Here is a 14,498-nt window from a genome sequence, read left to right as displayed (position 1 = left end):
ACACCTCTCTATGTGCTGATATTTTTGAAGCTACACTTGTTTTATCTTCCTATGCTTGTTACTTTGCTCTTCATGAACTTGTTTATTTACAAGATTCCTATGCATAGGAAGCATTTTAGACTTAAATGTGTTTTGAATTTGCCTCTTGATGCTCTCTTTTGCTCCAAATACTATTTCTTGCGAGTGCATCATTAAAACTGCTGAGCCCATCTTAATGGCTATAAAGAAAGAACTTCTTGGGAGATAACCCATGTGTTATTTTGCTACAGTACTTTGTTTTATATTTGTGTCTTGGAAGTTGTTTACTACTGTAGCAACCTCTCCTTATCTTAGTTTTGTGTTTTGTTGTGCCAAGTAAAGTCTTTGATAGTAAAGTAAGTACTAGATTTGGATTACTGCGCTGTAAACAGATTTCTTTGCTGTCACGAGTCTGGGTCTAATTCTCTGTAGGTAACTCATAAAATTAAGCCAATTTACGTGAGTGATCCTCAGATATGTACGCAACTTTCATTCAATTTGGGCATTTTCATTTGAGCAAGTCTGGTGCCCTAATAAAATCTATCTTTACGGACTGTTCTGTTTTGACAGATTCTGCCTTTTATTTCGCATTGCCTCTTTTGCTATGTTGGATGAATTTCTTTGATCCATTAATGTCCAGTAGCTTTATGCAATGTCCAGAAGTGTTAAGAATGATTGTGTCACCTCTGAACATGTTAATTTTTATTGTGCACTAACCCTCTAATGAGTTGTTTCGAGTTTGGTGTGGAGGAAGTTTTCAAGGATCAAGAGAGGAGGATGATACAATATGATCAAGGAGAGTGAAAGCTCTAAGCTTGGGGATGCCCGGTGGTTCACCCCTGCATATTCTAAGAATACTCAAGCGTCTAAGCTTGGGGATGCCCAAGGCATCCCCTTCTTCATCGACAACATTATCGGGTTCCTCCCCGAAACTATATTTTTATTCCGTCACATCTTATGTGCTTTGCTTGGAGCGTCGGTTTGTTTTTGTTTTTGTTTTGTTTGAATAAAATGGATCCTAGCATTCACTTTGTGGGAGAGAGACACGCTCCGCTGTAGCATATGGACAAGTATGTCCTTAGGCTCTACTCATAGTATTCATGGCGAAGTTTCTTCTTCGTTAAATTGTTATATGGTTGGAATTGGAAAATGCTACATGTAGTAACTCTAAAATGTCTTGGATAATTTGATACTTGGAAATTGTTGTGCTCGTGTTTAAGCTCTTGCATCATATACTTTGCACCCATTAATGAAGAAACGCTTAGAGCTTGCAAATTTGGTTTGCATATTTGGTTTCTCTAGAGTCTAGATAATATCTAGTATTGAGTTTTGAACAACAAGGAAGACGGTGTAGAGTCTTATAATGTTTACAATATGTCTTTTATGTGAGTTTTGCTGCACCGTTCATCCTTGTGTTTGTTTCAAATAACCTTGCTAGCCTAAACCTTGTATCGAGAGGGAATACTTCTCATGCATCCAAAATACTTGAGCCAACCACTATACCATTTGTGTCCACCATACCTACCTACTACATGGTATTTATCCGCCATTCCAAAGTAAATTGCTTGAGTGCTACCTTTAAAATTCCATCATTCACCTTTGCAATATATAGCTCATGGGACAAATAGCTTAAAAACTATTGTGGTATTGAATATGTACTTATGCACTTTATCTCTTATTAAGTTGCTTGTTGTGCGATAACCATGCTTCGGGGACGCCATCAACTATTCTTTGTTGAATATCATGTGAGTTGCTATGCATGTCCGTCTTGTCACGAAGTAAGAGAGATCTACCACCTTTATGGTTGGAGCATGCATATTGTTAGAGAAGAACATTGGGCCGCTAACTAAAGCCATGATTCATGGTGGAAGTTTCGAGTTTTGGACATATATCCTCAATCTCATATGAGAATAATAATTGTTGCCACATGCTTATGCATTAAAGAGGAGTCCATTATCTGTTGTCCATGTTGTCCCGGTATGGATGTCTAAGTTGAGAATAATCAAAAGCGAGAAATCCAAAATGCGAGCTTTCTCCTTAGACCTTTGTACAAGCGGCATGGAGGTACCCCATTGTGACACTTGGTTGAAAAATGTGTATTGCGATGATCCGGTAGTCCAAGCTAATTAGGACAAGGTGCGGGCACTATTAGTATACTATGCATGAGGCTTGCAACTTGTAAGATATAATTTTCATAACTCATATGCTTTATTACTACCGTTGACAAAATTGTTTCATGTTTTCAAAATAAAAGCTCTAGCACAAATATAGCAATCGATGCTTTCCTCTTTGAAGGACCATTCTTTTTACCTTTATGTTGAGTCAGTTCACCTATCTCTCTCCATCTCAAGAAGCAAACACTTGTGTGAACTGTGCATTGATTCCTACATACTTGCATATTGCACTTGTTATATTACTCTATGTTGACAATTATCCATGAGATATACATGTTACAAGTTGAAAGCAACCGCTGAAACTTAATCTTCCTTTGTGTTTCTTCAATACCTTTACTTTGATTTATTGCTTTATGAGTTAACTCTTATGCAAGACTTATTGATGCTTGTCTTGAAGTACTATTCATGAAAAGTCTTTGCTTTATGATTCACTTGTTTACTCATGTCATTACCATTGTTTTGATCGCTGCATTCATTACATATGTTTACAAATAGTATGATCAAGGTTATGATGGCATGTCACTTCAGAAATTATCTTTGTTATCGTTTTACCCGCTCGGGACGAGCGAGAACTAAGCTTGGGGATGCCGATACGTCTCCGACGTATCGATAATTTCTTATGTTCCATGCCACATTATTGATGATATCTACATGTTTTATGCACACTTTATGTCATATTCGTGCATTTTCCGGAACTAACCTATTAACAAGATGCCGAAGAGCCGGTTCGTTGTTTTACGCTGTTTTTGGTTTCGAAATCCTAGTAACGAAATATTCTCGGAATTGGACGAAATCAACGCCCGGGGTCCTATTTTGCCACGAAGCTTCCGGAAGACCGAAGAGGAGTCGAAGTGGGGCCACGAGGCGCCGCCACCATAGGGCGGCGCGGCCCGAGGCCCGGCCGCGCCGACCTATGGTGTGGGGCCCTCGTGTGGCCCCCCACGTTGCCCTTCCGCCTACTTAAAGCCTCCGTCGCGAAAACCTCAGTACGAAGAACCACGATACGGAAAACCTTACTGAGACGCCGCCGCCGCCAATCCCATCTCGGGGAATTCTGGAGATCTCCTCCGGCACCCTGCCGGAGAGGGGATTCATCTCCCGGAGGACTCTTCACCGCCATGGTCGTCTCCGGAGTGATGAGTGAGTAGTTCACCCCTGGACTATGGGTCCATAGCAGTAGCTAGATGGTTATCTTCTCCTCATTGTGCTTCATTGTTGGATCTTGTGAGCTGCCTAACATGATCAAGATCATCTATCTGTAATGCTATATGTTGTGTTTGTCGGGATCCGATGGATAGAGAATACCATGTTATGTTAATTATCAAGTTATTACCTATGTGTTGTTTATGATCTTGCATGCTCTCCGTTATTAGTAGAGGCTGCGGCCAAGTAGATGCTAGTAACTCCAAGAGGGAGTATTTATGCTCGATAGTGGGTTCATGTCTCCGTGAATGCAGGGAGTGACGAGAAACCCCTAAGGTTATGGATGTGCTTGTTGCCACTAGGGATAAAACATTGATGCTATGTCCTAGGATGTAGTTATTGATTACATTACGCGCAATACTTAATGCAATTGTCCGTTGTTAGCAACTTAATACTGGAGGGGTTCGGATGATAACTCTGAAGGTGGACTTTTTAGGCATAGATGCGGTTGGATGGCGGTCTATGTACTTTGTCATAATGCCCAATTAAATCTCACCTGTACTTATCATGACATGTATGTGCATTGTTATGCCCTCTCTATTTGTCAATTGCCCGATCGTAATTTGTTCACCCAACATGCTTTTATCTTATGGGAGAGACACCTCTAGTGAACTGTGGACCCCGGTCCATTCTTTTATACTAAAATACAAATCTGCTGCAATACCTGTTCTTTACTGTTTTCTTGCAAACAATCATCTTCCACACAATACTTTTAACCCTTTGTTACAGCAAGCCGGTGAGATTGACAACCTCACTGTTTCGTTGGGGCAAAGTACTTTGGTTGTGTTGTGCAGGTTCCACGTTGGCGCCGGAATCTCCGGTGTTGCGCCGCACTACATCCCGCCGCCATCAACCTTCAACGTGCTTCTTGACTCCTACTGGTTCGATTAAACCTTGGTTTCTAGCGGAGGGAAACTTGCCGCTGTGCGCATCACACCTTCCTCTTGGGGTTCCCAACGGACGTGTCAATTACACGCATCAAGCAAATTTCTGGCGCCGTTGCCGGGGAACTGAAGAAAAGCTACACCACAAAGATTTCTAACTCCCACGTCAACTACACGCCAGCACACCCGCAACAGGACAGTCCAAGGAACACACTAGCGTCGACGACGAGGTCAACAGCTCGCCGGAGACCACCAATAGCCGGAGGTGATTTGCTTCCAGATCTGGCAAGGTGGCGATCTGGAAGAGGAGGAAGGATTCGACGAAACCGTGCGAATGGATCGATAGATCTTCGCGCGGCCGTTCAGGCGGTGTCGGCGGCGAGGTCAGGGGTGGCCGGACTTGGCTGGAGCGTGGCGGCGGCCATGGTGGCGACGCTATCGCCTCGCGGTCGCCATAGCGCTAGGGTTTCGTGAGAGAGAGGAGTTAGTGAGTGAGTGAGTGAGTGAGGTGGGCCGGACCGATTCGGTTCCACCGAACCGTTTTTGGGCAGGCTTTAACGGGCTGTCCAAATGGGCCAAATAAGTGGGCTGGCCCAATTGGGTCAGGGGGGTATTTTGGTCATTTTCTATTTGAAAATAACCCTTGAATTTAACCAAAATTTAAATAATATATATATCTCTAAAAATCCAAGAAAAATTGGATTAGTGAATGAAAAATTATTCTTAACAAGAATAAAAAATAAGAAATAAAATTTAGAAAACAAATTCGAATTTTGAAATTTTTGAATCTAAATTCAAACTTGGAAGTTTTAATTTGTAATTTTCCTTGTATTTAAAAATCAAGGAAAAATTTCAAATGAGTTCAAATATTTGTTTTCAAATATTTAAAAAGGAATTATTCCAAGTCATTTCTTTTAAGAAAGATATTTTCCAAAGGAAAATATTCGATTATTCTTATTTCTTTTATTCGTAAAATATAGAGAAAACTCTATTATTTCAAATTATTTTTGAAATAAATATTTTCCAAAAGGAAAATTTTATTACTTTTAAATTCTTTCCTTTCTAAAAAGAAAGTGATTTTATAACTTAAAAGTAATTGCAAAATACCGCCAAAGGCATAAAATCTTAATTTAACCCTAGATCTTAATAAAATATTGGGGTAAGGGATTCAACATTAAATAATACATCCATGCATGCATTATTTGGATTTTATAACATTGTCCTTACCGGACAATGATGCTTCTTTACAGAACCCGAGGTCCAGGTTCCATCCAACACATTGAACTGCACTATCTCACAGTCCACAGGCAAGTTCACCCTTGCTCATGTCATCTTGAGTATTTTCTATCAATTTACCGCAAATCTATATACTTATCATTCTTGCATTGAAAATAAAATGTTACTTTTTCAATTATGAATATGACTATGTGGCTGGCAATGGAACCATGGTATGTGTTGACATGGTGGAGGTTCCATTGCAAGGGTCTATTTATTTAGGACTAATCACCAATGCCGTATAGTGATTCTAGCGCCGTACATTTCGCGTTGACCATAAAATCTATAATGGCTCTGGGGAAGCCAGCTGTATCTTTTCCCTCTCGCATGACAATGGACTAGTGATAAGGGTTGCATGTATCGGTCTATCTTTGGTAAAGGTGGGGACATGTGGTCCGTCATGGTCTACCATTAGATACAAGAGAGGGTAGACTTATTAATGGTCTATGAAGGATTGTAAGGGTTGTCCAGATCGGTCTATCTATGATGTCTATCAGAACGGTCTACCATAATGGTATAGGTGAGAACAAATGCCTGGGTTGGTCTACCCATAGATAAAGGAGAGGACAGACTTACAAAAGGGTGGGTCTGCGGGGTCGCGGAGAAGGCGGTGTGGGCTTGAATCTTATTTCCTGGCCTCACACCAAGGAAGTGTGAACGGTGACAAGTTCCTGCGGCTGTCAAAAAGGATAAGGTTTCTTATGGGAAAAGTAACGCACCTCTGCAGAGTGTATCAAATTGTGGTTGTCACTCCCAGTTCCGGGAAGGGAACTACGAACGCGGAAGAAAAGGAACTCCGTGAAGTTCGGTCAACTCCGTGAAGACCGGCGGGCATAGTTTTCGTAATAAAATCAATCTTTTGAAGAAATGTTGTCGAAACATGCATTGACCTAAGATTTTCTGATCGATGGTCGTAGCTAGTGCATCATACACCTTTTCCCTTTTGAACTTGTTGAGTACCTCTGTACTCACTTTCTTTCGACACCCTTGCTAGACTGTGACATGGAAGTGGAGGCCAACGACGGAGCACCGGAAGGGGGCTATGAGTTGATCTACGAGGAACCTGATCTGTCCGGAGGAGTGGAAGGAGTAGACTATGGGATAGTCTACGGAGCTGACAACACAGAGGCAGCGAAGTAGTAGTTTACCGTAGTTATCTTAGAGCCGAGCAGCGTAGTGGCATACTTAAATAAGTTGCTGAGCTCTCTTTTATCTTTATGTTGTATTGTAATAGTACTTAAGTTATCTTATGGTGTTTTCATCGGACCTGTGAGAATACCAACTTGTTAAGACCATAATTGTAATATTATCTCGAGTGTTATGACCTGCAATGTTTCTGTTGTAACACTCTGAGGGTTGTGATATTTGTGAAGAAGTCCCTTCATGAAGATCATATTAACGACTTGTATACTACAACATGCAATGGTATGCTGGGTCACCGCAGCGGGCACCCGGACTGATCCCATTACCTCAATGTTCGAAATATTGGGCCGCCGATGCCCTAACAACCTTTTAGCTGGTGCAACACAACACTAAAGATGTCTTCTATCTTCAAAAAATATTTTTGTACTAGTTAATTGAGCCTAACCTACATCTTCAACCTGGATTAGCCACTGCCCACTCCGTTTCCGCAGCGTTATCCTGGCACGCCGACGCTAATTGGAATACTAATCCGCGTGTGCTAGCACGTGAAAGATTATATAAATTGATGTTGGTGCGTGTGATCGAGTGTGGAATTGCATCAGGAAGGAATTCCCGGAGACGAAGCATAGAGACGTGTGGACTGTGGAGTACGTGTGGCGCCGCCCGATTTCGGCGTCTCCCGGAACACGGGATTGATTGATGATGACGACCGAGCTTAATTAGCGAGTGAGTATTGTGCCTGCAACCGGGTCCCGCCGCCGTAACCGTGTGCCGATCGAGAAGTGGGCCGAGCACAATCATGGCCGGGTTCCGACCGCGGGCCGTTCACGCACTCATCATCATCATGCCGTCAAAAGTAAGGCTGCTCATAGTGGGAGTAACATAGGTAGTAACATCACACACCCGAAAGCATTTTGCTGACATGGCATGTCATTAAATGAAGAAAGAGAGTGAGATGGTAACTAGCTATGTTACCATAACATCACACTTCTCAAGACAAGATGAGTCTACAATCTAATAAATATGGTATGCATGACACCACATATATGTAACTAACCACTATGAAGGTAGTAACATAGCGAGTAATATACACCATGCAGTATTACTTCTACATGTTACTCCCCACTATGACTAGTCTAAAGCTCGAGTAGTAGTATATTTTTTCCGTCTCCGTTTGGACTGGCCAAAACAACCACGCAATAGCCACGTGCCAAACTACCTCCTCCGCTGCTATTAAAGGCGGTCGCCCTCCTCCTCCCTTCTCCAAAACCAAATCGGCAACACGACTCATCAGAAACCTCCAACACCCAGGGGCCCAACAACAACAACAAGAGAGAGAGAGGCTTCCATCGGTCCTTGCTCCGCCATGGCCGACCGGAGGGCCGACGACGAGGAGCGCCGCGCGGGCCTCCTCAACGGCGGCGCGAAGAAGGCGGACTGGCAGGTGCTGTCCGCCGCCGCCGCCGCCGGAGAGGAGGAGGACGAGTCTGATAACAGCAAGCTCGGGCGGAGGGTGTGGGCGGAGTCGAAGAAGCTGTGGGTGATCGTGGCGCCGGCCATCTTCAGCCGCGTCGTCACCTTCAGCATGAACGTCATCACGCAGGCCTTCGCGGGCCACATCGGCGACCTCGAGCTCGCCGCCATCTCCATCGCGAACACCGTCGTCGTCGGCTTCAACTTCGGACTCATGGTACGTCCGATCCCCACGTTTTCATCCCCCACTTAATTTCCATCCGTCCTTCGTTGGTTCGTTCGTCTCGTCGTTCCGTTACGGCCGGACGGTCTTCCCGATATGGTTAGTATTCCCGTTGCTCCAGCGCAGGAAATCCACGTACGGAACCTCAAATGTTTCCAGCGAAACATGCCCCCCAAAACAGCTGCCTATAATTTGCGACCCACAAGAATTAGCTTGGCCTGAGCTGGCTGCCGTTCGATCACTTGCCTAGTTCACGTTGCTCTCTTGAGCTCCCCACTCGACCCCGTTGAGCACAGCGTACGGCAGAACGCCCCCCCTCCCTGCATTGTGGAGAGCGGAGACCCGCCAGTATTGAATTTTGTCTGCACGCCGGCAGTCTAATTTGGGTTCAGTGGGCGCAAGCCTAGCTCGCCGGCTCCCTCCTTTGCATCTCATGTTTCAGAGTAATTCACATGCATGGCCAAATGTTCAAGATTGCGTTTGCCTTGTTTTGAAAGACAAAAAGTTCAAGATTGTCAAACTTTGGAGTACTGGCTCACATCAGTGTCATATTGATTACATGCATTGTCAGATTTTTTGTCTAGAAAGCTCGGTTGATTTTTACCAGCCGCTAACTTCCGTACGTGGGGACGGAAACGGATACCGGATACCCATCACACGAAAATAATTTGGCTGCTTTTGGAATGATGTGGCTGGCCATACTCGCAAGTTCTGGATAGCTCCAAACCGGGGGGGCGAGTGATCAAGAGCGACCGCGTCGACTCCAATACAAGCTGCTCAGCTGCATCGGCATCTTTTCCTATAGGTTGCCGTTTTTTTATATATATTTTTCCTATATATAGATTTGGAGGTTTCTCCATGATTTTGGTTTCGTCACCTCAAAAAAGGTTATTAAAAGGAATGTGACGTGAAGAAAATATGCAAGCTGCGTCGACTTTTTTATACATAATAACGGAATAACGCAGACGTACGGTCATAATTTTGAATCAAAAGTGCAAACCATAATTAATTCCTTTCTAAAAATGTAACTTCTGTTACCCTGGCGCGGGTCCCTCTTCTGCATTCGATCTTCGAGACCTGATCTTTTCTTGATTAAAAGTGCTAGATTTTGGGCCCCAAGGATGATTTTACTTTTGGAACTGCGGCCCCAAGGATGATGATTTGCCTCGTCTGGCTGGGTTGAAGTTTCGGACTAATTACCATGTTTAAGATTGCCAAACTTTCGAGTAGCTCAGTTCGTGCCATACTGATCGTAAGCATTGCCAGATTTGTGGGTCTAGAGTTAATGGGTATATTTCTATATATATAAGCAGCCAAAAAGATATATAATGCTCGTAATTTTTTTCAAAAATTAATCCTCATCACAAAAAAACAATGTGGCCTACGTTTTTTGTGTATACGTAACACACACTAATTTTTCACTAAAAACTTGCAATTATATATTTTACTATTTGTTATAGGATAATGTTCACAATAACTTTAAGAAAATTGTAGTGAAGATACTTGTCTAATATGTGGTGATTGGGCCAAGGTTTAATTTGCAATTCAAAAAATTATTCCGGACCCCACCAATAATTCTAAAGGTTTAGAATTTATCTCGTCTACATTTTGTCAAAACAATTGTTTCCAAATTGAAATTTCATTTGAACTTGATTTACATCTAGTCCAAGAAATCGAGGAAAAAATATATTTGAGAACCCACTACAGTTGCAAAAATTTCTTTACAATTTAGTTGAGATTTAGAAGTTAGAACCCAGTCTGGACTCTAGTAGAGAAATATTAGATGCGGAATGGTTCTCTTCTCAGGTCTAACTAAGAAGGTACTATCACATCACATATTATGGTACTATAGTACCCACTATGACAAGTCTAAGGTTAAATTATGGTTGGTTACCATATTCCCTCTCCTGGCTACCGGAATTCCAGCTGCCCACTTGTTATTACTCTTGACAAAAACAAAATAGGTCTTACTTTTGCGGAGAAGTTCATACACTTTTAGCCTGATGAAGAGGCACTTTTCCGGTTTCATTGGCTGCAATCTATGATTCCCCTTTTGGCTATGCGGAATTCCGCTTGCCAACTATATATTGTTTCACTTATAGGGTGTACTCCAATTGTAATGTCAAAAAAATGGACTGGCCTGCACCATGGCACTGAAGGTCCCTATCAACTAGTACATGCACAAATCAATTCTGCTTACACAACCTTCCCCTTCCATGATCCAACGTGGTACTAGTATATGTGAGAAGGCACCAGAAGTATCAGGTCTCCCAATCAGCACTTCTCCAATATAGGGATCAGGGTGATTGATTGTCTTCGTCGAGAAATGTATGTATGGTTGGATGCGATTTATGGTTTCCCTCCCGGGGTCGCGGTTGGAAACCATAGACTTCTAGTGCATCCTGTTTACAGTGTAAGAAATTGATTGGCATGCATATCATGACTGTGCACCACAGTCCACACACTTGAGGAAATTCCTCTCTCAACTGAAGGAGATAGTTGTATACGCAGAAAGCATGTCTGCTTACACAACTTTCTTCTTCCATCGTGGTACTCCGATCGATGTGGGAAGGCACCAGACCAGAATTCCAGAAGGATCAGCTATGGTAATCTGAACGGTGCTCTGTATTGTTATCCTTTTCTTTCCGTCTTGTCGTACTCCGGATGGAATCAATTCTGCCGCCTCTTGTCGAGTTTGCTTCATCTGGTGTGCGGACAGTAATCAACAAGCCGTGGATGTAGTGGCACTCCTGTTTATTGCCAGCATTATACATCCCTGCTGCATGTGCACATATCGACAGATAAAAATGAAATCACTTTTCCTGAACTACGAGGTGAACAGCCTGAATACACGATGATTTACATGAGGAAGTACATAGCCTGCTCATCTCCACGTCTGAAAATACGAACACAACTAATTATGATCACTACATTTTTTGACAGTAATACGATCACTATATCATCATCGCCAAACAAGATATTGCCACTGCTTGCATCTAACTGTGCACTAACTTCGATCTGTTTTTGGCGCGCGTGTTGCAGCTCGGCATGGCGAGCGCGCTGGAGACGCTGTGCGGCCAGGCGTTCGGCGCGAAGAAGTACCACATGATGGGCGTGTACATGCAGCGATCGTGGATCGTGCTGTTCGGGTGCGCGGTGCTCCTCCTCCCCATGTACCTCTACGCGGAGGACGTGCTGCTGCTGACGGGGCAGTCCCCGGAGCTGTCGGCCATGGCGGGGAAGGTCTCGGTCTGGTTCATCCCGCTGCACTTCTCCTTCGCCTTCATGTTCCCGCTGCAGCGGTTCCTGCAGTGCCAGATGAAGAACTTCGTCAACGCCGCCGTGTCCGGGATCGCGCTCTGCGTGCACCTCTTCGTCAGCTGGCTCTTCATCACCAAGCTCGGCTACGGGCTCGTCGGCATCGCCCTCACGCTCAACTTCTCCTGGTGGGCCACCGGCGCCATGCTCTTCGCCTACGTTGCCTGCGGTGGCTGCCCTGAGACGTGGCATGGCTTCTCCTTCGAGGCGCTGGCCGACATCTGGGACTTCGTCAAGCTCTCCACCGCGTCAGGGGTCATGCTATGGTAATTCGCGATACTCTGCCTGTGCTCCATTTTACCATTGCAGCACGTCTTAGTTAATTATAGAGTGCGCCTAGTCGCCTAGGACATCCGGCTGCATAGGCCATATGTAAACCTGACTGACATATGCTGCGTGCATGTGTTTTTGCTGATTGATTCCCGGCAATCGGGCGTCAGATCCAATGTTCATAGATAAGCATAATTTCCGATGACGACGGTCGATACATTAAGGTTTCAATATTTCATCTCTATCCACTGACACAAAGTTTTGTTTTGTGTACAGCCTCGAGAACTGGTACTACAGAATACTCGTCCTTCTGACCGGGAACCTGAAGAACGCGGCTATCGCGGTTGATGCGCTCTCCATCTGGTAAGTGGTGATCTGTTTTTCATCCACGAAATTTCCAGAGGAGTGCTGTTAATTTGATCGATGGTCATTCTGACAATGCAAATGTTTTGTTTTTGTGTCTTGCGTGTGGCCAGCATGACGATTAACGGATGGGAGATGATGATCCCCTTGGCGTTCTTCGCGGGCACAGGGTACACACGCACCATCACGGTCTTGATCGATCTACTGGGCAGTTCCGCGCAGAGTTCAGGATGCTAACTTTGGCGTGTGAATTTGCAGAGTTCGGGTGGCGAACGAGCTGGGCGCCGGGAACGGGAAGGGCGCGAGGTTCGCGACGATCGTGGCGACGCTGACCTCGCTGGTGATCGGGCTATTCTTCTGGGTGCTGGTCATGGGACTCCACGACAAGTTTGCGCTCATCTTCACCTCCAGCGCCGTCGTGCTGGACGCCGTCAACAACCTCGCCATCCTGCTCGCCTTCACCATCCTCCTCAACAGCATCCAGCCCGTGCTCTCAGGTACGAAAGCCCAGCTAGATTGCTTTTGCCATCTAGGCCCGGTAGCACAGTGTTTTCTGACGTATGGGCTTTCTAAATTACTAAAACTGATGTACTTTGTGAAATGCAGGTGTGGCTGTTGGGTCTGGGTGGCAGTCCATGGTGGCCTACGTCAACATCGGCAGCTACTACATCATCGGCCTCCCCTTGGGCATCCTACTCGGCTGGTTCTTCAACCTTGGCGTCCTGGTACGATCTACCTACATCTCTCTCTCTCCTCTTTTGACCTGGCGTACATTTCTCTTCAACCTTGGCGTCTTTGAACTGTCGTCAAGCTTGGCATCAAGTCTCTTTTTGTTGACGCGCTAACTATTTTTTTTGCAGGGGATCTGGGCGGGCATGATCGGCGGAACAGCCGTCCAGACCTTGATTCTGGCCATCATAACCATACGGTGCGACTGGGAGAAGGAGGTGAGCGAGCCCGTAGAATATTTTGCAAATATTTACATCTCGATTGGGTGCTGGTACGAACTAGCATTGATATGTTTTTTTTTCTAACGCCATTGGCAGGCCTTGGTCGCAAGCACGCGCATGGACAAGTGGTCGGAGGTGCGCTGATAGAAAGAGCAAATATCGGCCGGGGCATCTGGTAAGCTTACGTGAGGCTGGAGGGATGGTCTCTGGGTTTTCCCATTCGGATCGAAGGGCAAGAGGGATATGATGCTCGCACTTCAGACACGGATGCATGGGAGAGTGGCTTCAAGCGGTTAGGCTCGCACGCGGTGGTGATGGCGGTGGCTTTGTTTGTTTATATGTGTGCAAGTAATTTGTACGCCGATTTTGATCTTCGTATGTCTTTAGCCGTTTACTTATTGCTCGTATCTAAGCAATTGTACGACTCATTGGACTGAAGGCGATTCTTTCTCTTCTTTCTGGATGTTGCGTTTGCTCGTGTTTCCAAGAAAGTTAAAATGTTTGGACTTCAATTTGAATGGAGGGAACCAAAATATCTAGCAACAGAATTCGGTGGCTGCAAGCTACCGCTGCCATCCTATACATCATTCCGATGGATAACGTCAACATGAGTACCTTTGGAAAAGAACAAAGAACGGGATACATCATTCCGATGGATAACGTCAACATGAGTTGACCTTCGGAAAAGAACAAAGAACGGGAGCACGTTAAATGAGATGACTTCTGGCATTTCGAATGGAATATTATCTTTCTTTTTCGAAGGGCCGGTGGCTGAATTTTACTAAGAAGAAAAGAGGAAGTTGTACAAGTAGTACAAAAAAAAAAATCTACGTGGGTTTGAGATTAGCCCGCAGAAAGCAGGCTGCAGGCAGCCAAAAAAAATGAGAAAACAGTCTCGACACAAAGAGCCTATGACCCACTTAATGATCTATGATGCACCCTTGTAGCGCATCTTCGAAGAAACTAGCGCATCCCGGACTCAGTTAATGAGCTATGATGCACACTGCAGCCCTCCAGGTTTGGATTTCCTCGATGATCATCTCAAACACTCGATCTACTGTGTTGTATTCTTGATGGAAAATCCTCCAACAAATCGGTATGGCCATGGTGTCAAAACCATGAAGGTATCGGGTTTTGATGCTCTCATCCTTGTTGTTAGACACTAGTCATTTGTTCCACTGAAAGTATCGCTTGGGTTGGAATA

At 44.6% G+C, this 14,498-nt stretch overlaps 1 protein-coding gene across 1 annotated transcript; it reads left to right on the top strand.

Moving 5' to 3' along the window:
- Positions 1–7,978: 7,978 nt before the first annotated feature.
- LOC124701650 (protein DETOXIFICATION 27-like) lies at positions 7,979–13,749 on the top strand. Its single transcript, XM_047233743.1, has 8 exons — positions 7,979–8,387; positions 11,436–11,977; positions 12,258–12,344; positions 12,458–12,514; positions 12,603–12,841; positions 12,951–13,069; positions 13,205–13,291; positions 13,391–13,749. Exons 1-8 carry the CDS (start codon positions 8,064–8,066, stop codon positions 13,436–13,438), a joined length of 1,503 nt encoding a protein of 500 aa, XP_047089699.1. The 5' UTR covers positions 7,979–8,063; the 3' UTR covers positions 13,439–13,749.
- Positions 13,750–14,498: the final 749 nt, after the last annotated feature.

This window comes from Lolium rigidum, chromosome 3 (genome assembly GCF_022539505.1).
Source record: "Lolium rigidum isolate FL_2022 chromosome 3, APGP_CSIRO_Lrig_0.1, whole genome shotgun sequence".
Taxonomy (NCBI): domain Eukaryota; kingdom Viridiplantae; phylum Streptophyta; class Magnoliopsida; order Poales; family Poaceae; genus Lolium; species Lolium rigidum.
Note: the sequence above shows the minus strand (reverse complement) of the source record. Positions and strands in the feature narration are given on the sequence as shown.

Coding starts and splice junctions, on each gene's coding strand:
- LOC124701650 (XM_047233743.1), top strand. CDS start 8,064: ATGGCCGACCGGAGGGCCGACGACGAGGAGCGCCGCGCGGGCCTCCTC. Junction 11,978..12,257: donor GCGTCAGGGGTCATGCTATG/GTAATTCGCGAT, acceptor TTTTGTGTACAG/CCTCGAGAACTGGTACTACA. Junction 12,842..12,950: donor CATCCAGCCCGTGCTCTCAG/GTACGAAAGCCC, acceptor TGTGAAATGCAG/GTGTGGCTGTTGGGTCTGGG.